This window comes from Balaenoptera musculus, chromosome 7 (genome assembly GCF_009873245.2).
Source record: "Balaenoptera musculus isolate JJ_BM4_2016_0621 chromosome 7, mBalMus1.pri.v3, whole genome shotgun sequence".
Lineage (NCBI taxonomy): Eukaryota > Metazoa > Chordata > Mammalia > Artiodactyla > Balaenopteridae > Balaenoptera > Balaenoptera musculus.
The window spans coordinates 98,204,969-98,230,425 of NC_045791.1; the positions used below are offsets into that span (position 1 = coordinate 98,204,969).

Below are 25,457 nucleotides of genomic sequence, written 5' to 3' on the forward strand. Positions count from 1 at the left end.
AGTTTCATTTCTTCTGTTATTGAAATCACTGAAATGAACGTATCTGTCTTTGGTGTGATTAAGGATTGTTCTTCAGGAAAGGTGTAGACAAAAGTCTTCTAAAAATTAGTCAGAGGAAATGGGGAGCTAAATGTATGCTTTTCTTAATGAGTCTTGGCCGTGTTTCCAAATATTTAAATGTAAAATATGGATCATTTAACCACAACTTTAATACTAAGAGAAAACACAAAGCAGATGGTTAAATGGCATGTATTTTAAGGTTTTAATCCCAAACAACCTACATAGAAAATTTTCAAATAAGAATAAGCCTATTAAGCCACTACAGATATGAATTTTGAGAATTAGTTTTTGAACTTCAGTCTCAGATCAAATTTTTCTAAGAATGTATTTTATCTCCAGCTATTTTGTGTCACTGTTGGTTTTTAAAAAGACAAATAGTTGTGAAGGTACCAGGATGGTGAGGTTTCCTACTGAATCACTGCCCATACGGGGTTTGATCCTGAGCCTTTGGGGCAATGCAGTTAATCATTCGTTTTGGTCCAGGAAAGTAGATTTTCCTCCAAAAAGGCCTCCCCAGCTTGCTTCATCACTGTTCACAGGACTTTGGGTTTTGTAAATGCAGAAAAGCATCTATATTTTGGTGCTGAAGTGTCAACTGATGTGAGTTAAAACAGGAGAGAAGATTTGTGAGGCACAACTGTTGACAAATAAGATGCTCTCTGCAGTTATCTGTGTGTATGAAGAGACGGGGTGTCTTCCATGGGACAGTGAGGAAGAGGGCCAGACCTCACTCTGCTGTGGGCAGAAATCAGGATGACAGTGGATAGATAGATCCTGGGGGATGGTTTTCCTGTCTGCCTGAAGAGCAGCTTGTTTTATTTATATTATTTATTTTTATTTACTTTAAAAATATTTCTCAAGCTCCCCTCTCTCTGGATTTCTAAAGGAAGGACCAGAACCTTTGAATACTCCTTGGCCCCTTTATTCCAAGTGGCATCATGGAGCAGGAAATCAGCATAGTGCTGGGGGCAGGTTCACCTGGGCTGGATTTGGGCATCTGCTACCCCATAGCTTTGTGAGCATAGGTTCTCTGTGCCTCAGTTTTCTCATCTGTAAGATGGGTCATTGTAAGTATTAAATAAGACAGTCATGAAAAGCACTTGGCACATAAAAATAATCCTATCCAACCTTATCTATCTTCCATCTCTCTAGTGCTCAATTTTTAATCATCTATTGCTCTATTTTATCATCATCAATCTCTCTGTTATTTATCTGTCATCAGCATCTATTATCTATCATCTGTTTATCTATCAGTCTTACCTACCAATTTATCCTCTATCATCTTATTCACCTATTTGTGCTCTTCTCTCACTCTTATTATACATATATATGTTATATTATGTAAAATATGTACCATGTATAGATCAATAGATAGTGAGAAAGAGAGGAAGGTGGGAGAGGTGTTCCAGTTCTTTTGGGATAAGTTTGACTTATTTTTTTTGGTTATGAAATATTTCAGGCATACAAAAAGGCATACTAATTTAGCAGATACATATGTATTTGCCGTCCAGCTTAAGAAGCAGAACCATACAAGGTCAACCGAAGTCACCTTCATACTCTTTTAAAATCTATGTTCCTTTCTTTCCTCTCTCCTTTCTCCTCCCCAGAAGTAACCACCAGCCTGATTGGGTGATCACCACTCTGTGCAAGTTTTTATACTTTTACTGTCATGTTCTTATCCACCAACAACTTACAGTATTGTTTTACAAGCTTTTAAAGTTTAGATAGATGACACATTGTGTGTATCATTCTGCAATTTGCTTTCAACGTCTAGTGTTATATTTTTGAGATTTATGTGTTGATATGTGTATCACTAGTGTATTCATTTTAACTGCTGTGAAGTATCCCATGTGTTTTCTTTTTTTTTTCTTCTGGTAGACTTTCTTTCTCCAGCTTCTTCCTGCCATACTTTATTCCATCTGTCCTTCTCTTAAATTTCTCCCCTTATGTCCCCCCAGTGAGGTGTTGTATTGGCAAAAGAGAGCAGGAAAAGCCCTTTGGCTTACTGCTGACCTATGAGAACACGCTTTGTTCTGGTCTCCATGACGGATACACGATATTTTGATGTGGCTTAAAAACACATCATTAACCTGTCGGGTATAAAAACATTCTACTAAATAATATTTGCGAAAGATATACTCATCCCTGGAGTGGGGTCTGTAATGTCTATTGTGCACATTGTATGGTAAAAAAAAAACAATGTTTGAACAGCCTTCTCAAAATGCCCTTCTTTTCTGGGAAAAACCCTTGTAAATGTTCTCCTGTCTCCCTCTCTCCCCTTTTCTTTTTTTTTTTAAAATTAATTAATTAATTAATTAATTTTTAGCTGTGTTGGGTCTTCGTTTCTGTGCGAGGGCTTTCTCTAGCTGTGGCAAGTGGGGGCCACTCTTCATCGTGGTGCGCAGGCCTCTCACTATTGCGGCCTCTCTTGTTGCGGAGCACAGGCTCCAGACGCGCAGGCTCAGTAGTTGTGGCTCATGGGCCTAGTTGCTCCGTGGCATGTGGGATCCTCCCAGACCAGGGCTCGAACCCGTGTCCCCTGCATTGGCAGGCAGATTCTCAACCACTGCGCCACCAGGGAAGCCTCCCCTTTTCTTGGAGGAAAGAATGTTGATAGAAGTCACTCACACAGTGTTTCCTTTATGATCTTTTAAACATATTACATTTTATACTTATTAAAATATATAATGTATAGATATGTTGTAAATTATAAGAACATAATTAACATTCATGAAGCTATATGTCAACTTAAGAACTTGAACATCACAACAACTTGTATTACCTGTAGGCCTCAATGGAGCTGAAGACATCATTTAAAGCATTTTTTAATGCTAGTCTTGAGCTTCTGTACTTTGGTGAGGATGTGAAGTATCGGGAGCAGGTGAAGTAGGAGCCATTCTGTTTTTGCCTGAAATTATAATTGCAGGGGGCTGGACATGAGCCCAGTTAGTGATGTTGGAAATTTAGATTTCTGAAGATACATCTGGACCTGTTTAATTCATTTCTTTTTTGGGGGCCTCAGTCTTCTTGCCTGCAAATGGGAAGGGCTGGATTAGATGAACTTTAAGGTCCCTTCCATCTGTTTAGTAAAACATATGCTTCCGTTAGGTCTCCATGGCTCCACTAAGGTAGTATTGGTCTGCAGAAAAACTCCACTCAACTGCTGGGGAGCTGAAAGCATCACCAGACTGCTGTGTCCAGTTACAGAACTGTCCTTCCTTGGGTGCTCTTTTAGGGGGTGACAGAAATCCACTGTTTCCTCTGAGCATTCCAAGGACTTGTGTCTTTCTTCCCTGAGAATGAATCATGGAATCAGGGAGCTGGATCTCATCCAAACCTCAAACCAATCCAAGTTATTCACTGTCTTTGAACTCAGTTTTTGCTTTTTTTTTCTTCTTCCTAGTATCTAGTTACTGAGTCAAGATTATGACCCCTTTCAGACTATGAGTAAGTTTAAGAAGAGGAAGAGAGCTTTGGTGGGGGTGGGCAAGGGATGCATGTTGACTTAAATATTTGTTGGCTATCATGTTGAAGATGAAGGAAAGCATTCTAAGATAGTCACAGGGGGAAAGCCATGGTCAGAGGCTACAGAGATGCAGTTTGGGGCTGATATAAGAACTTCTTGACACCCAGCCATCTTGTGAGGAAGCTCTTTGTCCAGAAAGGTGTCAAATACTGAGTAATTGATTAGGTCAATAAATATATGATGTAAATATAATTGGGCCCTGGGCTGGGTTCTGCGGGGGAAACAAGCATGAATAAGATGTCACCCCTACAGTCAGGAGCTTGTAGCCTGGTAGACACATTTTGCTTCACAAAATAGTTAGAGGCCCCTCTGCAGAGCCATAAGTCAGCCATAAGCAAAGCGCTCTGCAGAGCGGAGAGGGGAGCTGTCTCAGGCTAAAGGAAGAGGAGATGTGGTTATGGGGGTGGTACAAGGTCCTGGCACTTGAATTAGGCTTTGAAGGTATAGAGAAGGTGACGATGTGGGAATGGAGACAGTGGTCCAGAGTGAACAGTTCGGGGAGCTGGGAAATGGCTGCTCAGAGGCATGTTACTGTTTAAGAGCTTCCTGCACAACATGAGACAGTTTGCATCAGTATGCTGTCGAGCACTTGCACCCACAGGGAACACACCATTTCTCTTCCAAATGAGCTTCTCTTTCCAACTTCTGTCTTTGCCCAGCCTAGCAAACTTTGGTGTTTCCTTTTACCTCCTTCCTGTCTTGGCACACCTGTTGCTGTGCCCTAGGGTGCCCCAGTCCAGCTTCAAGGTAGGTTGATGGCTCATTCCTCCTACACCTACACACCACCCTGCTCCATGTACACAGTGGTGGTTGGGGGGTAGTTTGTAGAAGCCTCTCTGACTGGCTGAGTGATTTGGAAAAAAGTTCTTGAGGTGCAGGTGGCCATCACCCCTCTCATTAGATGGCCTGCCAGGTGCCAGTGAGGTCTGGAGGCATGGCAGAGCGGTGCTCCACCTCGAGCAAAGGGCAGCCTGTCTGAGCTGTTATGGTGTGGGGTCACCCTCAGTGCCCCTCAAGCTCCTCAAGTTAGCCCTAACACGGCAGAATGTTCTTTTTTTTTTTTTTTAATAAATTTTATTTATTTATTTATTTATTTTTGGCTGTGTTGGGTCTTCGTTGCTGCGCGAGGGCTTTCTCTAGTTGTGGCGAGCGGGGGCCACTCTTCATCGCGGTGCGCGGGCCTCTCACTGTCGCGGCCTCTCTTGTTGCGGAGCACAGGCTCCAGACGCGCAGGCTCAGTAGTTGTGGCTCACGGGCCCAGTTGCTCCGCGGCATGCGGGATCTTCCCAGACCAGGGCTCGAACCCCTGTCCCCTGCATTGGCAGGCAGATTCTCAACCACTGGCAGGATGACACTGCAGGATGCATTAGTCCTCTCTCATCTTTCGAGGTGCTTACCTTCCATGCCCTGAAGGTGATGCTCTCATAGCTACACTTGCCCACTTGAGGCGATTGGACAGAACAAGTGGTGGGAAGGAAGTGAGCATCGGTGCCCTGAAGACGATTTCAGAAGAAGAAAAATAACAAAGCACAGTTTGATCTGCCTGGGGCACGACCCCATCAAATCATTCACATCCAGCTCCTTCTTTGTCTTCTCACTGATGCCGCTAAAGTCCCCTTCCCAGGAGTAGAGTAATACCCTGCCAACTGTTTTTTCTTTTTCATTTCTTGCTGGTCTGGGCCACACTCCTTGCGGGTGACTGAATATCAGAAACATCCCAGCGTTTGCCAGCCCCAGCAGGACCCCTGGACCATTCCCACTAGGTTTTCTAGCTGCCCATGCTCTAAGGGCATTTGGGTCCCTGATGGGTTGGGAGCTAAGGAGGTATTCCTTTTTACCTCTCATGCTCGCTTGGCTGACTGGGAACTGTGGCTAGCTGCCACTGCCCAGCCTCAGGAGAGAGTATCTTACCATATATTGCTAGCCCCAGGAAACAGATGAAAATTCAAAATTTAAAGTCTGGTTTCTACTGGATGTGTATTACTTTCACACCATTGTAAAGTTGAAAAATTATAAGTTGAACTTTTATAACTTGGGGACCCTCTGTACTGAGAAAAGAAAGGTGCAATGGGAGCCTCCAGTCCTTGGGGGATCATAGTGTTCACAGCTGTGGAGCTCAGTCTTTATTATATTTGCCACCAGACCCTGACTCCTTTTATGGCTGGTCAGTGGCATATGAAGACATAAACTTGGGGATCACCATGCACCTTGGTTTGTAGCAGCACAGTGGGGGCTGCTAGCTACGTGACCCCTGGCAAGCCCCTTAACCTCTTTCTGCTCCCCTCTCTTCATTTGTCAAAGGATAGAGTAATAGCACTTCCCCTAGCACTGCGTTGAGGAATGAGATAATAATAACAGCAGTGTCAATAATACCAATATTTATTGAGTAGTTACTACGTGCCAGGCACTATACTAGGTTTTCTTCATGTGTTAACTCTTAATCCCTTATGACAATCCTATGCAGTAGATACTATTATTATATCTCTACTTCCTGGAGAAGGAAATTGAGGTAGTTCTCAACAGAGAAGTTGAGGAACTTGACCTAGCAAGGTGACACAGCTAGCAACTGGTAGAGATGAGATTTGAACCCAGGCAGTCTGGCTGGCAGATCCCAAGCTCTGACCACAATGCTATACTGCATACAAAATGCTAGGCAGAAGAGATGTCATTGAAAATTGCAGAGTAAGGGCTTCTGAAAATTCTCTCCTCCACAAAAGCCACAAGAAAACTGGCACTGTGGTCAGAATTGACTTTTTCAGAACTCTGGAAACTAGCCAAAGGCTTGCAGCAATCTGGGAAGTGTATGTTCAAGAAAAATGGCTGAATCTCAATAAGAACAGCAAGTTTTATGGTGTTTTAAGTTGCCTTATTCCCATCTTCTTCTTCAGTTGTACAGTAGCCTTAAAAATTAACAGCCTAGGGACTTCCCTGGTGGTCCAGTGGTTAAGACTTCCAATGAAGGGGGTGTGGGTTCGATCCCTGGTTGGGGAGCTAGGATCCCACATGCCTCGGGGCCAAAAAAACCAAAACATAAAACAGAAACAATGTTGTAACACATTCAATAAAGACTTTAAAAATGGTCCACATCCAAAAAAATAAATCTATTAAAAAAAATTAACAGCCTGAAAATGAAATCGCACTGAAATCTAATAGTCTGGCAGCCACCAGAGGGAGCAGAGAGGGATGGGAGCTCCTTCAAAGCCTCATTTCTAGAGAATTGTCATTATTTTACCTTTCTGGTTGTTTCCTGGGAGACACTATTTGCAAGGCTGTCTTTAGTTTCTTAACTTAGAGCTTATCCAGTGAGGAAAGCTTTTTATCCAGAAGCACTTGTTGAAACAATTAGAGACAATTGATTAACTTTGTGACTGCCTCAGGCAGTGAATAATGTTTGGGGCAAATAATAAACTTACAAACCCCCCTCCAAAAAACAGAAATAAAAACTTAAAAGAAAAAAACTGAGGAATGAGCTATTCACAGGGGCTTTGAAAAGCTCTGACCTCTTCCTGGGAATCTAGAAAGTCACACGCATAGGGGGAGGGGCATGCTCAGGAAACTCTTAAATAGGCCCTAAACTGTCACCTCTGGCTGACTGCGAGGCTCTGTGCAAGTGGGAAGTGAAGGCCAAGGCAGAGTTGTAAATTGCCTGCTAAGTGTTGAATGTGTGCCCAAACATGCACACAGAACCCTATGGTAAAGAATAGGAAATTTATTGGTTCTAGGAGTTTAAGTAAGATAAATCTCTGTCCAGTCACTAGCTAACCACTAAACTAACTGAGTAGAGACTTCAGTGGCCACACATGACAAAGGATACAGATGGTACAGAGTTAATCCAGAGAGTTCAGTAAACAAACAAAAAGCCCCAAACATGTAGACAAGGGAAGGAAATAAAGATCATCCAGATTGAAAAGGAGGAAATAAAGAGATCTCTATCTGCAGATGACATCATTGTTTATATAGAGATATTTAAGAAATTCACTAAAAAACTTGTTAGAACTAATAAATTCAACATGGGTGCAGGATATAAAAACTATATGTAAAATTGATTGTATTTCTATACTCTAGCAACAAACAATCTGAAAATGAAATGAAAAAATCAATTCCATTTACCATAGCAGCAAAAAGAATAAAATACTTAGTAATAAATTTACCAAATGAAGTGCAAAGCTTCTTCACTGAAAACTATGAAGCTTGTTGTAAGAAATCAAAGAAGAGCTAAATAAATGGAAAGTCATCCTGTGTTCATAGATTGGAAGACTTGATATTATTAAGATGGCAATACTCCCCAAATTGACCTATGGTTTCAATAAAATCACTATCACAATTCCAACTGTCTTTTTTCAGAAATAGACAAGCTGATCCTCTAAAATTCATATGAAACTACAAGGCACCCAGAATAGCCAAAACAATTGTAAGAAAGAGTAACAAAATTGGAAGACTTACACTTCCTGATTTCAAATCTTACTACAAAAGGTACAGAATTCAAAACAATATGGTACTGGCATTAGGCTAGATATATAAGATCAGAGGAATGGAATGGAATTGAGAGCCCCAAATTAAACCCATACACTTATGGTCAATTGATTTTCCACGAGGGTACCAAGCCCATTCATTGCGGGAAGGAATACTCTTTTCAACAAATGGTGTTTGGACAACTGGATATTTACATGCAAAAACATGAATTTGAACCTCTACCTTACACCATATACAAAAGTTAAATAAAAAATGAATCAAGGAACTAAATGTAAGAGCTAAAACTATAAAATTTTGGAAGGAAATACAGGTGTAAATCTTTGTGACCTTGGACAGGACAGCAATTTCTTAGATATGATACCAAAAACACAGGCAACAAAAGGAAAAAGAGATTAACTGGACTTCATCAAAATTAAAAACTTTTGTGCATGAAAGGCACTAACGAGAATATGAAAAGGCAACTCACAGAATGGGAGAAAATGTTTGCAAACCATATATCTGATAAGGGTTTATTATCCAGAATGTATAAAGCATTCTTACAACACAGCAATAAAAAGACAAAGAACCCAATTAAAAAAAAATGGGCAAAAGACTTGAATGGACATTTCTCAAAGAAGATACATAAATGGCCAATAAGCATATAAAAAGATGCTAAATATCTCTAGTCATTAGAGAAATGCATCTCAAAACCACAATGAGAAACTACTTCATAACCACTAGGATAGTTATAATCAAATACAGAAAAATAACAAGTGTTGATGAGGATGTAAATCAACCGGAACCCTCAAAAATTGTTGGTAAGAATGTAAAGTTGTGTAGCCTCTGTGGAAAACAGTTTGGTGGTACTTTGAAAAATTGAACTTAGAATTCCTATATGATCCAGCAATTCCACTCCTAGGTATATACCCCAAAGAACTGAAAACATATGTTCAAACAAAAACCTATACATAAATATTTAGAGCAACATTATTCACAATAGACATAAAGTAGGAACAACCCAAATATCCATGAACGCATAAACAAATTGTGGTATATCCATACAATGGAATATTATTCAGCCATAAAAAGAAGGAAGTACTGATACATGTTATGACATGGATGAACCTTGAAGACATTATGCTAAGTGAAAGAAGTCAGTCACAAAGAACCACATATTGTGTGATTCTATTTCTAGGAAATGTTCAGAATAGGCAAATTCATAGAGACAGAAAGACGACTGGTGGTTGTGGGGAGTGGGAATGGGGTGACTGGTATTGGGTAGAGGGTTTGTTTTTGGAATGATGAAAATGTTCTGGAATAAGATAGTGGTGATGGTTCCAGAACATTATGAATAAGTTAAAAACCACTGAATTGTACACTTTAAAATGGTGAATTTTATGGTGTGCAAATGATATCTCAATTAAAAATGTTAGGCACATTGCCCTGCCCTGGTCAGGACTAATAGTAATAGCTAAGTTATGGAGTGCTTAGTAGGCGCCGGACAATGTGCAAAGTGCTTATACACGATCTAATTTAGTCCTTACAACCTTAATCAAGGCACAGATGGGTTAAATAAATTGCCTAGGGCCACACAGCTGGTGAGTAGCAGAAAGTGGGACTCAAGTGCAGGCATCTGATTCTGGAATCTGTGTTTCTAAACACTTTGTTGCTCTTCTACCCATTCTTTGCTGCTATGGTGATTATTATTTTTCTTTGTATGCCTAGGTGGCTTGGATAATCTAACCAACCTTTTCTTAGACTGATGAAAGAGGTAAAATTTGCCCTCCTACTCCAAAGGAAAAACGTAACTCTTTACACCAGAAATAAAAGCGAAGACATAGAGTACAGTTTCAAATGATCCTCAGATATTTTTTTCTTATCAAAAAAAAAGAAAAAAAAGAAGAGTTCCTTTCCCAGGAGACTTGCCTTAAGGGCCTGGCCTTCTGGAGGTTGGGCTTGTGTTGCTAGTCATACTGTCATAGCAGGGCTAATAAGCCCTACTGCTCTCACGCTAGGCAATCACTGGAGTCTGAGGAGCGCCATGGTGATCCAGTGCTCTGAGATCCCAGCCCTGCGTCTGCACTGCTGGGAGCTGGAGTGTGATTCATTGTAGACAAATGTTTGGTCCTGTTCAAAGAGGAAGCCAGCATTATTCAGCCAAGAAACTTAGGACCTGACAAAGTCCCAATGCCAGCCGCTGTTGTGCATCACTAATTTTTATTTTGACATATTTCTTTGCAATCAATCACTTTTTTTTGTTGTTGTTTTGATCCTTTAATTTTATGAAATATGTATTAGTTAAGGTTGCAGGACATATGTATTTATTTGACTAAACGAATCAGCGAATGAATAAATGAACAGTTATAGGACAAGTGAATATATCATTAATCGAGGTTATGCATAGTGGAGCATGGGACCAGGACCATGACGTGGGCTTGGCTGAAATTTCTGTGAATATTCATCTGAGACAACTAGCTCTGAGTCTACCCAATTTATCATGTGACTTCCTCACTCCCCAGGACTCCCCTGGCAGGATGGGGCCACATTCTCCTCTTCTCATGCTCACTATTCAGCAGGGATAATCTTTTCTGACACTGCTTCCTGCTTATGGGCAGGAGTGAAGTATTTCTTGAGCTCAGAAGGAATGCTTCTCTCTCAGCCATCCAGTGTCCAGGTCTTCTTTCTCCTTGGTCGCTTGTGGGAAGCCGTGTGCCACTCTTTCCAATTGCTACCGTGTGTGAAGAGCTGGCTTTTGTATCTTTGGGATCCAGCTGTGACCAGATAGGCAAAGCCTGCCTGCCTGACATTGCTGGGTGAGCTTTCCTCAATGAGCAGGGTGGACCTTGACTGCTTGTACAGCCATGGCTGTGGCTCTTCATGGCCTGTTGGCCTTGGGCTGCCCGGTGCTTTAGACTCCAGCTTCATCTCTTAATTTTATTTTTTTAACTTTACTGAGGAATAATTGACAAATATAATTGTATACATTTAAAGTGTACAAGGTGATAATTTGATACACATATAATTTGAATGATTTCCAAGAGCAAGGTAATTAACACATCTATCACCTCACATAGGTAACATAGTTAACTTTGTGTGTGTGTGTGTGTGTGGGTGTGTGTGTGTGTGGTGAAAATGCTTACGATCTACTCTCAGCCACTTTTAAGTATACAGTACTGTATTATTAACTAGAGTCCATCTCTCAGTTTTTGTTGGATTCTGTGGTATCATCTGATAATCTGGTACTTGGAAGGTGTAAGAAAATCTTTTAAGGGCTTCAAAACCTTTCTTTTAAAGAGAGTCAGCTTTGCCCCCCTCAGCTGAAATCCCTGAAGCCCTTTATTAGCACACTTTTTCCATCATGCTCTGAAGCTGGTCCTGACCTCTTTATTAGCTGTGGTCAGAGGAAGTGACCCACAGTCACTGAGTAGTGTGTGTCCCAGAAATGGAGTACGTGTCTGGCGAGATTTCAATAGGAGGCAGGCTGGTCCCTCCCTGCTCTGCTATGTACTGCTGTGTGAGCAGGAAGAGTTACTTACCTTTTCAGGTCCCACTCTCCACATTTATAAAATTCTGCTCACAGTAGCCCTATTGGGTGGGCTCTTGTGAAAATTAAATAAGAAAGTCTGTGAAGAGTACTTAGCACCTTCTTTCTGTTATTCATTCAACAAATATTTCTAGAAGGTCTACTGTGGGCCATGTACCCTTCTAGGTGCTGGGAATAAATTAGTGAACAATCACTTACGGTTCTTCAACTTAAATTTAAGATAGATAATGCCATGGAGTGCCCCAAATATTGTCTTTCTGCATTTTTCTAATGTTCTTTAATATTTATGATAAATGAACTCTTGCTAGTTCTAGGCACAGATCCAAGCATTTTTCACACATAATCTTGTGATAAACAAGCAGGACTTGCAGGGTGTCATCACAAAGCAAGCCTTTATGTTGAGTCCCACAGCTTCTTCAGACTCCTTCTCTAGGGCCAGCTCCTCCCCTGCCGTGTGATGGAAATCTGGGGGCAGATCCCACAACTTTTCTGGTCTCTCTTAGGTAATAAAAATCCCCTGGCTGCCCTAGTTTCCCCAAACAGCCTCAGTTCAGTAATTAAAATGTTCATTCCCACATTATGGTCAAAAATCCTCAAGTTCATTTAGAGTTAAAGCTTCTTTTGCTACATCCCCTCCCCCTTCCATGTTCCCCCTTTTACCCCTTGGGCCTTGGGCAGACTGGGTGCCAATGGGGGACAGGGATATGACCTCTGACCCCATTCCAGGCACTTCCTTTGGACTTGGGGAATGCATCTCCTTTCTTAGCCTCTGGGCTGTGGTCTTGGACAAGAACTAGCCGTATCCCAGGTCTGTGTGCTCCCTTCTGTGTGGCACACATCTGGCCTATCCGAAACACTCCCGTATCTTTCTCCCGACAAACTCCGGAACCATGGGCTTCCTTAACTCAGGAACCTCTCTCCAGAGCTGGGGCCATAGTCCCCTTCTGGCTTTTCCAGGTGTGGAAATGACCCCAGTCCTCTGTGTCCAGCAGGTTGTAGGTTGTAGGGAACACTTAGACTCTCTGTCTGTCTGTCTCTCTCTTTTCTCTCACCTACTACAGTTCCGGTGCATAGTGCAAAAACTCAGTAACTAGAAGAGACCACGTGGTATAGTTGTTAGAACCAAAGACTCTGGGTTCAAAGTCTCAGCCCTGGCTTCCGATGCTAGCTCTGCCATGTACTAGCCGTGTGATGTTGGGCAGCCTACTGCGTCCACTCTGTGCCTCAGTTTCCTGATCTGTATAAAATGGATGATAATAAAGCCTGTCTCCTAGAAGGTTTAGGAAGATTAAATAAGATAAAATTTGTAAAGTGCTCAGAGCAGTTTCTGAGACATTTTAGGCACTATGCAAGTATTTGTTAAATAAATATCAGGTGAAAAATAGTCTGAATAATAAATAGCAAAGACAAGTTAATGGCAAATTTACCAGGCACTCTTTAATTTCAGGCATTCTGGGTTCTTTCATCCTGATCTTTTTTGGGTGATGTCCAAGCAGGATCTGCCTACAGCCACGTCCCCCTGAGACATAGCTGGTATTATAGGAGGGGCTGGAGGTCTTCTTAAACACTATAAGATACCCAGTCCTGTTTTACTCCAAGTGCTAGAAATGCTAGAAAGTAAGTGTCTAGGGAGGGTGACTCAGGGCATTAGGAGGAATGACCACTGCAAGAGTTCCCAGACACAGTTTTTCAGAAAGGGTTTCTGGGAAAAACAAAATTAAGGTGGGCATTGAGGGTTTCATTTTTTAACACTCTACCAGCCCTGCGGCCTGCTTATCCCACATCTTGTTCTGCTCTGTTCCTTACTGTCTCCTCAGGACAGGGATGGCCTCATGGATTATGGGACATTTTTGAGTATCTTGAGACAATTAATTATCCTACTCTTGACATGCCTGAGGGGGCTAAAACTGAAACACAGAGAAATTATGCAACTGAGCCAGTCACGTAGCATGGATGGGGCTGAGCTGGGTCAGATCTCTGGACTCCAGATTTACGTTTAATCTGATGAGATTCACCACCGCACTATTATCCCAGCATGGAGTTTGTTTAGTCACAGAAGCTGCTAACATAATTTCAGAGATGTGTGGTCAAGGACCCTCGGGTCGTCGGGTGAAAATGACGTTACCAGGAAATTTAAAAACGTAAAGCTCTGGAGAAAATTGTGTGTCATGATAAAGTTGGGGAAAAAAATCAAAACAAGACTAGAAATCATTTGTATATATAAGCAAAAGGGAAATTGTCTCATTATAGAAAATATGGATATAGGATAAAGTTATTACTAGCTCACTGATAACTTCCAGAATATACTAAGGTTGGTGTAGCCTCCAATAATTAAGATAGCACGGATTTGGAAGAAACACTTTATCACTGCATGTTTGCATTTATGTTTGAGTATCTGACCGTCTAGGGATTCACTTTTTTAAAAGTTTTATGAAGACTCAAAAGAAGTTGAAAAAATACTCATCTTTTATCTTCTACTCTTTCTCAGTTCCTTTCCTGGTTCCCATTGAGTGAGGCAAAGGGTAGTGGAAAGAGAATAGGTTCTGGAATTGTACAGACCTGTGGTCAAATCCTAACTCTACTACTAATGAGGTGGTCTTGAGCAATTTAGTCTCTCTAAACTCCAGTTTCCTTATTTATGGAATAGTTATGGTGATACTTACCACACAGGGTTGAAGTAAGCAAAGCCTCTCCCAATGCCTGGTTCACAATAGACACTTAGCTAGGGATGGACCACAGCATATTTTAGACTCATGAAAAATCCCAGTTCAAAATGGATTTATCAAAGGAGCATGACACTGATGCAAGGATAGCTAGATAGACCCAAAGAACAGATTAAAGAGTTCAGAAATAGACCAATTAAATGGTTAACTCATTTTTGACGAGGTTCCAAGATAATTCAATGGGGAAAGGGTAGTCTTTTCAACCAATGGTGCTGGAGCAATTGGACATCCATATAAAAAAAGAAAATAAACTTTGACCCATACCTTGCATGATATACAAAAATTAACTTGAAATGGATCATGAACCTAAATGTAAGAGCTAAAGCTATAAAACTTCAAGGATAAAAATGGGAGAAAATCTTTGTGACCTTGGGTTATACAACATTTTTTTAGGATACAAAAAACACAAATCAGAAAAATTTTGATAAGTTGGACTTACCAGTATCAAGAAATGTTTGCTCTTCAAAAAGACACTGCTAAGAAAATGGGAAGCCACAGACTAGGAGAAAATATTTGTAGAAAGGATTTATTTCTTTAACATTGCTGTCTCTTGATACTATGGTATAAAGTAGATGTAATCAATAATTCTTGTGTGTCCCCATCCTTGCCCTGATAGAGTGCACTTTCTAGATGCTTTTCTTTCCTCCCTGACTATTTATGTCCTTATTCACTGCCATAATTCTCATAATATTGTTACGAGTGAGGGCTGGAGAGAAGACTGAGCTTCGTGTTGTGAGGCTGCAAGTCCTACATCTTAAATTCCATTCTTGGTGGGAGAGAAAAAAGCAACAATGAAAAGGAAGACAGGTACATGTCCATCAGGAAGCAAGCTGAAGCCCTTGGTAGCAAAAGGACACTCTCAACAATGACAACAAAAAGCATAGACTGAGTGTACACATTCTTCCAGATATGGTGCTAAGTGCTTTACTTGCATCATTTCACATAACTGTAGGAGAAACATATGTAGGAGTCAGCACGAGGTCCCAGAGGCAGCAGGGACACCAAGCAGGCCTCCAGCAGAGTTTCACTTGGGTTGTTCCCTCCCTGAACACCTGCAATAGATTGTGTTCTTCCTATGTCCCTGTATTGCTTTATCCTTTGGATGCCATTCTAGATTCATCCATGTCTTTTCTTGGTTTTACTGTGTTGGGACTGTTGGCTTGCTTTTGAAGATTTATCTTGTTTGAAACTTCAGCCTCTGTTTGGCTCCTTGGCACCAGACTTTGTACTTCCTTGTTCCTTAAGTCTGGTAACCCCTTTCCCATCTCCTCTCTGCCTCTTCCAAGTTTCCAATTTGCAATGTTTGACCATCCCTGGGTGATTGTTAATCTCATACATCCCGGGGTACATAATCAACACTACACAATCAACAGGCATTACTCTCATGGGTCTCTCTTGTTCTAGTGTCCCTGGCAAACCACTGTAGGCATAGCTGAAGAAGAAAGCCTTCAGGTACTTACAATAAGTACAGGTTGAAAAGGCCATGTCTACCTTGACCAAGGTAGCTGTGGAGCTTTTTAAGTAGATATAACTCTGGGGATGTCTTTACTGGTGTGAGCAAAGTTCCAGTGTATGGATGATCTCGGAGTTGGAATGGTCAGCTGTCGATACCTGATAGCCAGCTGGGGACTTATGGGCAAGCACCGCCCAAACCATAAGGTGGATAGACCAGTGGGGAAAACAGCAACCTGCACTCCTCTTCCTGCTCTTTCCACAGGTGTCCAGATAGAATTAGAGCCAGGCGCTACCCCAGTGGGTTCATGTAGCAGCAGTGAAAGTCCCCATGCTTGGGCTATATATGTGCCTGATGGGGCAGAGGGATGGTACCATGTTTCCCTTCAGCTGCAATTTAACAACAGCAGGACCACAAGAGATGTCTTCTCTAGAGTAGATTCCCCAAGAGAGTCTGGCTGCAATTCACAGGCCACGGGCAACTGGGGGCAGAGCATTCTTCCTGCTTTACTTCAGTTTAGGATGAAAGCTTCTCAGAATAAGCATCCTGGGGAGCAGACGGACTGACACCAAAGTCTTCAATCCCTTCGCCAATTTTGATCTCCGTGACCATTTAACACAGGGTCTGCTAGGTTTTCAAAGCTTGAACTGTGCTCAGTTGCTCACCAGAAGAATCCCTGCCCCTCCCCTGACCTGCTCCTCCCCTGACAGCAAAGAGATGTGTGAGTGGTCTCTGTGTGATACCCCGGGGGGGGCAGTTATGCGTCGTAGAACTGGAGAAAAATTTGCCTACAGTTAAGTATCTTGCGCTGTAACCTGTTTCCACTTCACACAGACTATTGAAAAGCATCTGGAAGATATATATCTATTATTGTTAAAAAAAAATAGATTTATGAGCGTTATGAGATTATGATGCAGAAGACAGGTAGAATCTCTCTGTGTTTTTAAAGGGCTCACCCACACTCACCAGCCTTAAATCTTAGAATGATTAAGCTGACAGGGACTCAAAAGCTCACACGGTTCATATAATTCTACGTATTGAAGCCCCCTACGTCCAACAGTTTCACAGATCAGGAACCTGAGGTGCGGAAAGGCTCAGTGAGGATTTATTACATTTGCATAGTCAGTGGAAGAGCTGAAACTTAAGCCCTGGTTCCTTGACAGTAAATCCTGCGCTTGCCTGCAACTATCTTTTATCTAGATTATGGTATTTGTCTGTCTCTGAAAACCTTGAGAGACGTCATGGTTATTCCCCAAGAGGGAGATGAAGCGTGAACTAATTTTCAATGAGAGTGGACTTTGGGGGAACAGTTCCCTCTGGGCACATTCTTTTCTCCTTTTTCATGGCCACCTGAAAACTTTGGCTGGGTGCTGGCGGGGTGGGAAGCTGTTTCTGCTTCCCAGTCTTTTTCTGTTCACAGCTGCAGAGTTCAGTGAGTTGAACTGCCGTGCTGTGAGTTCACTGTTCACTCTGCCACGACCAACCTCTGTTGTAAATTTTCCTCCCTGAACACGTGACGATGTATTTCTTGACTGTATATCCCAAGGGCGGCAGCGGAACTGTCAGAGCGCCGAGCCGCACACGGAGCAAGAAGTCTCTTGGACTTGACGATCTAGGAATTCAGGACTTGGGACAAATTTGCCAGCCCTTGGTAAGTTAGCAACGCCGCTTTGCTTCGGAAACATAAGGAAAGGATATTTCTAGCAATTTGTAGATGCAGTTTTCTTTTCCTTTCTTTTTTCCCTAAGGAAATTTTGTCTTGAATTAAAAATAGGTTTACGTTTGAAAGCAAAATGTAAGCTTTTTTTTTTCTGCGCAATCAGTTCAAAAAGTTTCCTCGTGATTAAGACGTTATTTCTTTTCTCTGTGCACCCTTGTCTTACACTGTTTTTTTTTTTTTTTTGCTTTTAAAATGATAAAAGCAAAGCATTTTACATGCTCACTTTGTGAAATAAAAATATGATGGACATGTATACATGAAAAATAAAAGTCTTCCTCTCATTCCCTCCCACCTCCCCGTGTCCCCATGCACCCCAGCGCCTCACAGCTGACCCCTGTTAACTGTTTGGTGGGACCTCTTACCGCTATTTCTCCATGCAGCTTTACGCTTTTTTGATATTGCAGTTCCACAGATCTCGTGCTCGCCCTCTTCCCGGTACTGTGGCCGCCCCGTGGGAGAGTTCTAACCTGCACGTTTCTCCCCAGACCCTGGCTGTGTGAGCAGAGCTTCAATGCTGAAGATGGAGCCTCTGAACAGCACGCATGCCAGCACCGTAGCCCCCAGCGGCCCCCTCGAGTCCCATGTGCCGGGCAGTGGCAGCGGCAACGGCAACGAATACTTCTACGTTCTGGTGGTCATGTCCTTCTACGGCATTTTCTTGATTGGAATCATGCTGGGCTACGTGAAATCCAAGAGGCGGGAGAAGAAATCCAGCCTCCTGCTGCTGTACAAAGACGAAGAGAGGCTCTGGGGGGAGGCCATGAAGCCGCTGCCCACCGCGTCCGGCCTGAGGGCGGTGCAGGTGCCCACGATGCTGAACGCGCTGCAGGAGAGCGTGGCGCCCGCGCTGTCCTGCACGCTCTGCTCCGTGGAAGGAGACAGCGTGAGCTCCGAGTCCTCCTCGCCCGACGTGCACCTCACCATCCAGGAGGAGGGGGCGGACGACGAGCTGGAGGAGACTTCGGAGACGCCCCTCAACGAAAGCAGCGAAGGCTCCTCGGAGAACATCCACCAGAATTCCTAGCACCCCTAGGACTTCTGGAGGTGGCCCCATCAGCCAGCACCCTTAGAGCGAGGGAGGGCACTTTTCGTGTCTGGTTTCACCTTTGCAGGGCAACTGCCACTTTCAGGAGACCCTCGGCAAGCCCCTGAATTGGGGGGGGGGGATGGGGGACAAGGCTCAGGCGGAGACAGCAGCAGTCCACGACGCGCCACCGAAAAAGCCCTGAAGATGTGCAGTGTGTACCTTTCCTTGGGATCTGGGGGTCGGGGTACCTGTGCAGAATTGGGCAGGTTGATGTGCTTGCGGTTGTTTCCTCACGGGATGCCCTGGGTAACACCTGCAGCATCTGCCCACTCCCAGGGCTGCCAAATGCCTAGGGCATCCTGAGGGACTAGTTTCGATTTGACAATTTGCCTAGAGCTTTGTTCTTCTACATCTGATTGGCTGTAAGTACCTCTAATGTGAACCTGTGGTTTCAGTTCCCCCTCGGGTTACAGAGCTTCTCTTAGAGGTCTTTTGGGTTAGAGGGGGGATATTTGACAGAGGACTTTTGATGGGAGGAAGCTGGAGATCTGAATCTGGTCCATTTGCGTTCTGTAAGGAAAAAATAGGCAATTTTTAAACCTGTTAATGTTGGCTGGGATTATAAGACTAATCTGCTATTTTGACCCTTTGTCTAACCTGTGACTTTGAACTCTGATCTGGGACCATCCAGCATCACATGCTGACATGACATTGTTTTTGCTTGGAAGGGCTTCCCCAGAATCTAACCTGCACTCCGAATGGCCATGCAAGGAAGCTTCCCAATCTTTCCAGAAGGGGTGATGGTGAGGTTGAACAAACCCAAACCGTTAGCTCCGCTGCTACTTTTTTTCCCAGCCCAGTTTTCTGAGCTGGGAGAGGATATAATGTGGGCCTCCACAACATGGCATTTCGTCACGTAGCTGAGACTTAGAAGGGCATACTCCGGTGAGATTGTGCAGAGCTGGGGTCCAGGTTCTCTGTTTCTTAATCCCAAGCCCCGAATCTGATTTGCTGTGTGGTCCTGGGCATGTCATCAAGCGGCTTACTGCCTTCCTGAGACTCCTGGTGATCTAGATCCCCAGAGGGCTGGGAGGATGTCTTTAGATTTTAAGACTCTGTGATAAATCCTACATGGCCTGGTGTGAGGAAGTTTGGACAAAATATTTCCCCCTTGGCCAGTTCGTCTGAAAAAGGATCTGCTTACTTAAAGGGGCAGTTGGAGACTGAGAACACATGTAGCTGGGAAATCCAGGGTGAATCACTAACCAATCCCTGCTGTCACTTTCCCAGCAGTGAATCAAAGAGGCAGATACCACATTTTACTCTGCAGGGCTGTCTGGGTAGCGGACTATTAACGCTCCAGTTAAGGGAATGAGACATCTAAGAGAAAATGCTCAGGAATGCTTGGTAATGTTGCCCTGTATTCCTGTGGTCAGTCGCTTTGCAGCAGACTCTTTAGGCCCTTGAAGACAAGGCAGAAGAGAAACACACCAAAAGGTCAAATTTAATTCCAGTAAAAACAAAAACTTTTTTTTTTTTTTTTTTTTTTTAAATACGCTCTCCCCGGATTGGAGACAGCAATAACTACTGTTCCCATGGAAGGGTTAACAGTGTAGGAGCTGGTTTATCAGTTCGCCTTAACACAGTGCTAGAGGAAATCTATGTTTGGGGGAAAAAGGGCCCTCCGTTCACTTTAAAATTCAGAGTGTGGATTTACTCCAAAGGGGGCTGTTTAAGGTGAAAGAAGCCAAGTTAAGTTTGGCCCCTTGCCTGGAATCACTTGAATTCTGAAACTTTACTGCGATGGACATGTGCGTTGTCACATTTTCCATTGCTTAATCCTGAAGTTTGGTGCAAGTCTATCTGCGCCTATTAAAAAGTGATGTATATACTTCCTTCTTATTCTATTAAGTTGTATAAAATTGTCTTCTGTATTTAACAGTTTGTAATTTTCACAATATTTTTTAATTTAAATAAACACATTTTCCCTAGGAAGTTATGAGTTTTCTTTGATCCGTCGGTATAACTCCTAATTTCTAAGACATCCCAGATGCATTTTTCCAAGCCATCTCTGAATCTGGGTCATCTTCCAAGTCAGACTCCCATGAAGGCATATCTTATTTCTGCCTAAATCATAAAGTGAGCAGGGCCAGGTTTTTCCTTCCTTTGATATGCTTTGCAATGAATAAAAAATAAGCTGTACATAGGTCTTGCATCCACTTCTGTTTTTAAATTTGGTGGCCATGGGGTGAACACGCAGTGACATGGCAACTGTTGTGGAGATGTTCCTCCAAATTTGGTTGCAAGAAAACCTTTGATTTACATGTTGCCTGGAAAAAATGTTATCCACACGTGGCCACAGCGGCACAGACTAATGCGCAGGGAACTGCTGTATATAGATGTTGTATATACATTCGTATACACATATACATAATGGGGAGGGCGATTTTTGTGTATACACAAGCTTACGAACATACCTAAGCACACAGGCCGTGAGTTAGGGTTGGCCCTCCCTCCTCTCACAGTCACCTCCACGTGAAGACTGACTGCCTAGGTTCCTCCCCCTGGTCTTGCTATAGCTCTGAGCACAGCCAGCCTGTCTCCTTTAAGATTTTATTTGCGCAGTTAGAAACGCTAAAGAAAAATTACCCAAACCGGTGACCCATTTTGAATTAAGCAGATGGTAGAGAGTGGCCTGACGTTTATGTTTCTCCGTTTCCTGTGTGTTTGGTTTTTCTGTTTGAAGTAAATGTTTCCCTTAGGTTCACAAATAACTGTCTCCCTGAAGGATTTATCTGGCAAAGGTACAGGGGAGCCCGGATGCTTCCCAAAGCATATCAAGCATCTCAATCCACCAGTTGGTACTTTGACAACGTAAGATGAGAAGATTATTTTAAAAGACAAGGAAGCTCTTCAATTGATCCCAGCTTAATGCCATTCTTGGGGAGGAAATAGTTAAGGAAAAAACTTTTCACCATGGGCGGAAGAAGAGGGAATTCTAAACTCTAATTGTCCTAAAAATATGCAGAGTACACTATGTCGTTTTAACGGAATATTTGTTTTCTTAAAAAAAGCAAAAAACAAAAAAAACAAAAAAACTTCTAAGCAGAACCTAAGGCCCAAGGGGTTTAGTCTGTGTGGATTTACTCATGCATGTGAGAAACTGAGAAGGGAATTTGGCCCCGTGCACCTAGGATATTAGAACCATATTTTAAAGCACTTAAATGTTAGGGATGAGGTAGATGGATCGTCCTGCTCGCTCCATGCCGTTCTAATTACACCTTTGTCGTCAAAGTCAGGCAGGGGTGCTGCAGAGAAAAAGATTTCTTTCATGGGCAGAATCATGGGATCAGAACTACCAGGAAAGGCTGAAGCTGGGCCAAGGAGTGAGTGCTCTTGGCCTGTGATTCTGGTTGGAAAGTAGACCCCATGGTACATTTGAGAGCTGCAACTGGAGGGTTTTGTGGTCAGGCACGCACTCTCAGGGCTCAGCTGAAGAAGGGTCATTTATCATCCTATAAAACGCCGCTCTGATCCTAGACATAGTGGAACAGACAGAACATGGAGCTTACAATGCAATGAATTCTCTAGTTTGAGAGCGTACACTTGCTTAATCATTTCACCCAGAATCCAGGCACCCTGTTGGAGGAAATCACAGGGAGTATCATGGGTCATGGGACAGGAGGTGGAATCCAGGGCTGGAGGGACCCATGTCAGCTGATTGACCAGGATGGTGGCGCAGGCAGGGGCTGGACCACAGGAAGGCAGGGCGGAAGTGGGGCTTCACTAGAGGCTGCCATGTTGCTCTGTAGCTCTGGAGAAGGTACCCATCCTCTCTGACATGCAGGCTCTGTCTTTCAACATCAGGACATGCAGGCCTTCCTCTTCGGGGAGCTGCTAATGAAAAGCATCCTGAGCAATACTGAACACAGCGTGAAACTTAAAAGGAACTAATGGAAAAGCAGCTCCAGGCTTCTCCTTGTAAAAATGTATCCTGGACATACATCTGCAAACCTCCTCTTCTGTGCGTGGTTTCCTCAGGAGACAGCGGTGTTCAGGGAAAGGACACAATTTGCCAAAGGAGAAGGGTCATAAGAGAGAAAAACCACTGTTCAATTCTGCCTTTCCCCGTTTCTGAAATATTTCCTCCCACATAAGAAGGAACAGTTTGGGATGTGAGCTGTTACCATGGAGATAGCCAGCCAAGGTCATTTGTTTGAAGGAGCCCACGTGAAGGCCCCACGGCACTGAATCATTACGGCGACTTTATGAAGCTGGGATTTGGTCCTTGACTCAGACAGCAAGCTTTGAGCCCGCAGCAGCCTCCATTCATGGCACGGAGGAGGGGACGCAGGGAGAACAGACACACACACACACACACACACACACACACACACACACACCACCCTGCACAGCCCCATCACCCATCATTCTCCTTGCACTTCCCGTGCCCCATTCAATATGGGGCAAGGTTTTGTTCTCCCAACTCTAGGAATTTATTTTCTTACGTTGAATTTTTTTTTTTTTGGCTAAGAAACATGATCAAAGAATCCTTCACATAAGTAGCTATACATTTTTCTGTCCTTATGGTTTTTCACCCCCTGTTCCAGATGGTGAATGACATGTTCTCTCTCGTCTTAGTCAATTCTGGCTGCTGTAACAAAGTACCATATTCTGGGTGGCTGAGAGACAGCAGACATTTATTCCTCACAGTTCTGGAAGCGCTAGCATGGATGCGCTCTGGTGAGGACCCTCTTCTGGTCTGCAGGTGGCTGACTTCTCATTGTGTCCTCACGTGGCCGAAGGAGAGCAAGCTAGCTCTCTGGCCTCTTCTTCTAAGAGCACTAATCTCATTCATGAGGGCTCCACCTTCATGACCTAATGACCTTCAAAGGCCCTATCTCCAAATTCCATCACACTGGGGATTAGATTCAACATATGAATGTTGGGGGGATGCAAATATTCAGTCCATCTCTTTTCCCAGCCTCCCTCCCTGTTATCCCCTCTCACTTCCTTCCATTACACAAAAGGAAGGAAAAACCGAGTAACCACAATGCATAATAAGCTCTTACTACATGCCAAGCATATACTTCACCCAGTTGTTACAATCCTATGCTTTAAGCTTCTACTTTCTTCTAGGTACTTCACTAGATGCTGGGGAAAATGTAACACCTGCCCAATCCCCCAAGAGGTCACGGTTTCCACGTAGACAAATTCCAATAAAAATACCTCTGATTCTGGTTAATTTATAACATTAGTTGAGAATTTCTGTGTGCAGGGTCTTCTGGATGTCAGAATACACAGCTTGTATCTTTGAACAGTTTGAGGGCACAGTGGTGTTATTAAATGGACAAAATATACTGTTTACCTAATATTTGCTCTGCTCTGTGATGGGTGCTTTCCCCTTGATGATCTTATTTAATCGTCCCAAGGAAACTCTGAGCTAGGTCTCTAATACTCTTAATGTACATATGAAAGTTTAGGCTCAAGGAAGTTGCAGGTCAATGTAATGAATGATCAGGGTTCCAATGAAGGTCTTTTGATATACAATCTGGTGTTCTTTAAATCACGAGGAAGCAGAGAGACTCAGAATCTAGTCCCGTCCCAGGCATTAGGCAACTCTGTGACATTACATATGTTGCTCAACCTTCTGGGTATGTTTCACATTTCCTGACTAGTAAAATGGAGATAGTAATATCTTCCCTCCTGACTTCCAAACATTGTCAGAACTGCTTAGGAAGCAGCTGGAAAAACACAAAGTCTTCTTATAGGGACACTAATCTCTTTGTCTTGGATAGGAGGCTGTGTGTAGACATCACTAGCATTCATCAATATCCAGTTCTTCTCCCCTTCTGAGAACACAGAAATTTCCACTTCTCAACCCCTTCTCTTGCCCCTCCTCCCCTACCACCAGGGATCGAGCAGGGATGTAAACTCATTCTGCTTGACGTAAACTGAGTGGAAGTGATGTACGTCACATGTGAGTTGAGTCAGGGAAAAGCCCATGTATGATTCTCTAGTTGTCCTCTTTACCTGCATGTTATCAGTGAGACCATATGTTCCAGATGGTACGAATAATAGGTAAAGCCTGTGTCAGCCTGGAAGAGTGAGTTACTACATAGAAGTCAATTGCTCTGGAGAGCTGCCCGAACTTACAGCTGGCTTTACAAGAAGCAGCAATAATCTAAGTTTTGGTTAATATTGAGACATTGGGGTTCCTTGCAGTTTCAGCATAACCTTACCCATTAGATTAATACAGAGTATGATCATATTAAAGAGACAGAATGTTGGAAGGTGACTTCTAGATTATCTAACCCATCCCCTGTGTTTAATGATGGGGAAATTAAGTTTCATAGTAGTTATGTGACGTGTTCAAAGTCACAAGGGGAGACAGGAGCAGAAGTGGGGTTACAACCCAGGTGTCCTAATAGTTGGTTCTAATCCCCATGGCGGGTATGGCCATGGAGGCCTTTGCCATGGCTTAGTGAAAGCAAAATACCTAGAGGGTCTTCTCCCTTGAGCTCCTCACCTTGATCTTCTCTGAGCAGCACTGAGTCACTGGTACTGCCTCTATTTACTGGTCCCACAACCCCTGCTGAGAAGTAGCTTCTTTTTTCCTAGCACTTACTGCGCTTTGTGGAAGGATGGATCTGAGCAGGCAGAAGTAAACACATTCCCCCAAAGCAGTGCAATGTGACATTGATGGAAACTTTAATAAAAGGGAAGAAGCTGTAAATAGGAGGAGGGAAATAATCAAACAGGGTTGAATGTAATTGTCCTGCACACAGCTTACCGGGTTTTGGCTTTTGGTTTTATTTTTTGCATGTTTTGGCTTAGCTCCAGTGCCAGAGCGGGTCACTGGCAGGCCCCAGTGCTCCCAGGACTGATGTACCTAGGTTCCTGGCAATGATCCTTGCAGGTAAACCCTGGAAGTTCAGCTCCAGATTGGGGT

The 25,457-nt window shown here is 43.1% G+C and overlaps 1 protein-coding gene across 2 annotated transcripts in view; it reads left to right on the plus strand.

Moving 5' to 3' along the window:
- The window catches only part of KCNE4 (potassium voltage-gated channel subfamily E regulatory subunit 4), a 36,025-nt gene extending 15,529 nt beyond the window's left edge, over positions 1-20,496 (plus strand). The window contains exons 2-3 of one of the 2 annotated variants that reach the window (XM_036856931.1): positions 17,305-17,409; positions 17,964-20,496. In XM_036856931.1, the coding sequence (XP_036712826.1) occupies positions 17,990-18,502 (513 nt within the window). In that variant the 5' untranslated portion in view covers positions 17,305-17,409; positions 17,964-17,989 and the 3' untranslated portion in view covers positions 18,503-20,496. Of the gene's footprint in view, positions 1-17,304; positions 17,410-17,882 lie in introns of both variants that reach the window. The other variant, XM_036856932.1, reaches the window with a different exon arrangement.
- The last annotated feature ends 4,961 nt before the right edge of the window (positions 20,497-25,457 follow it).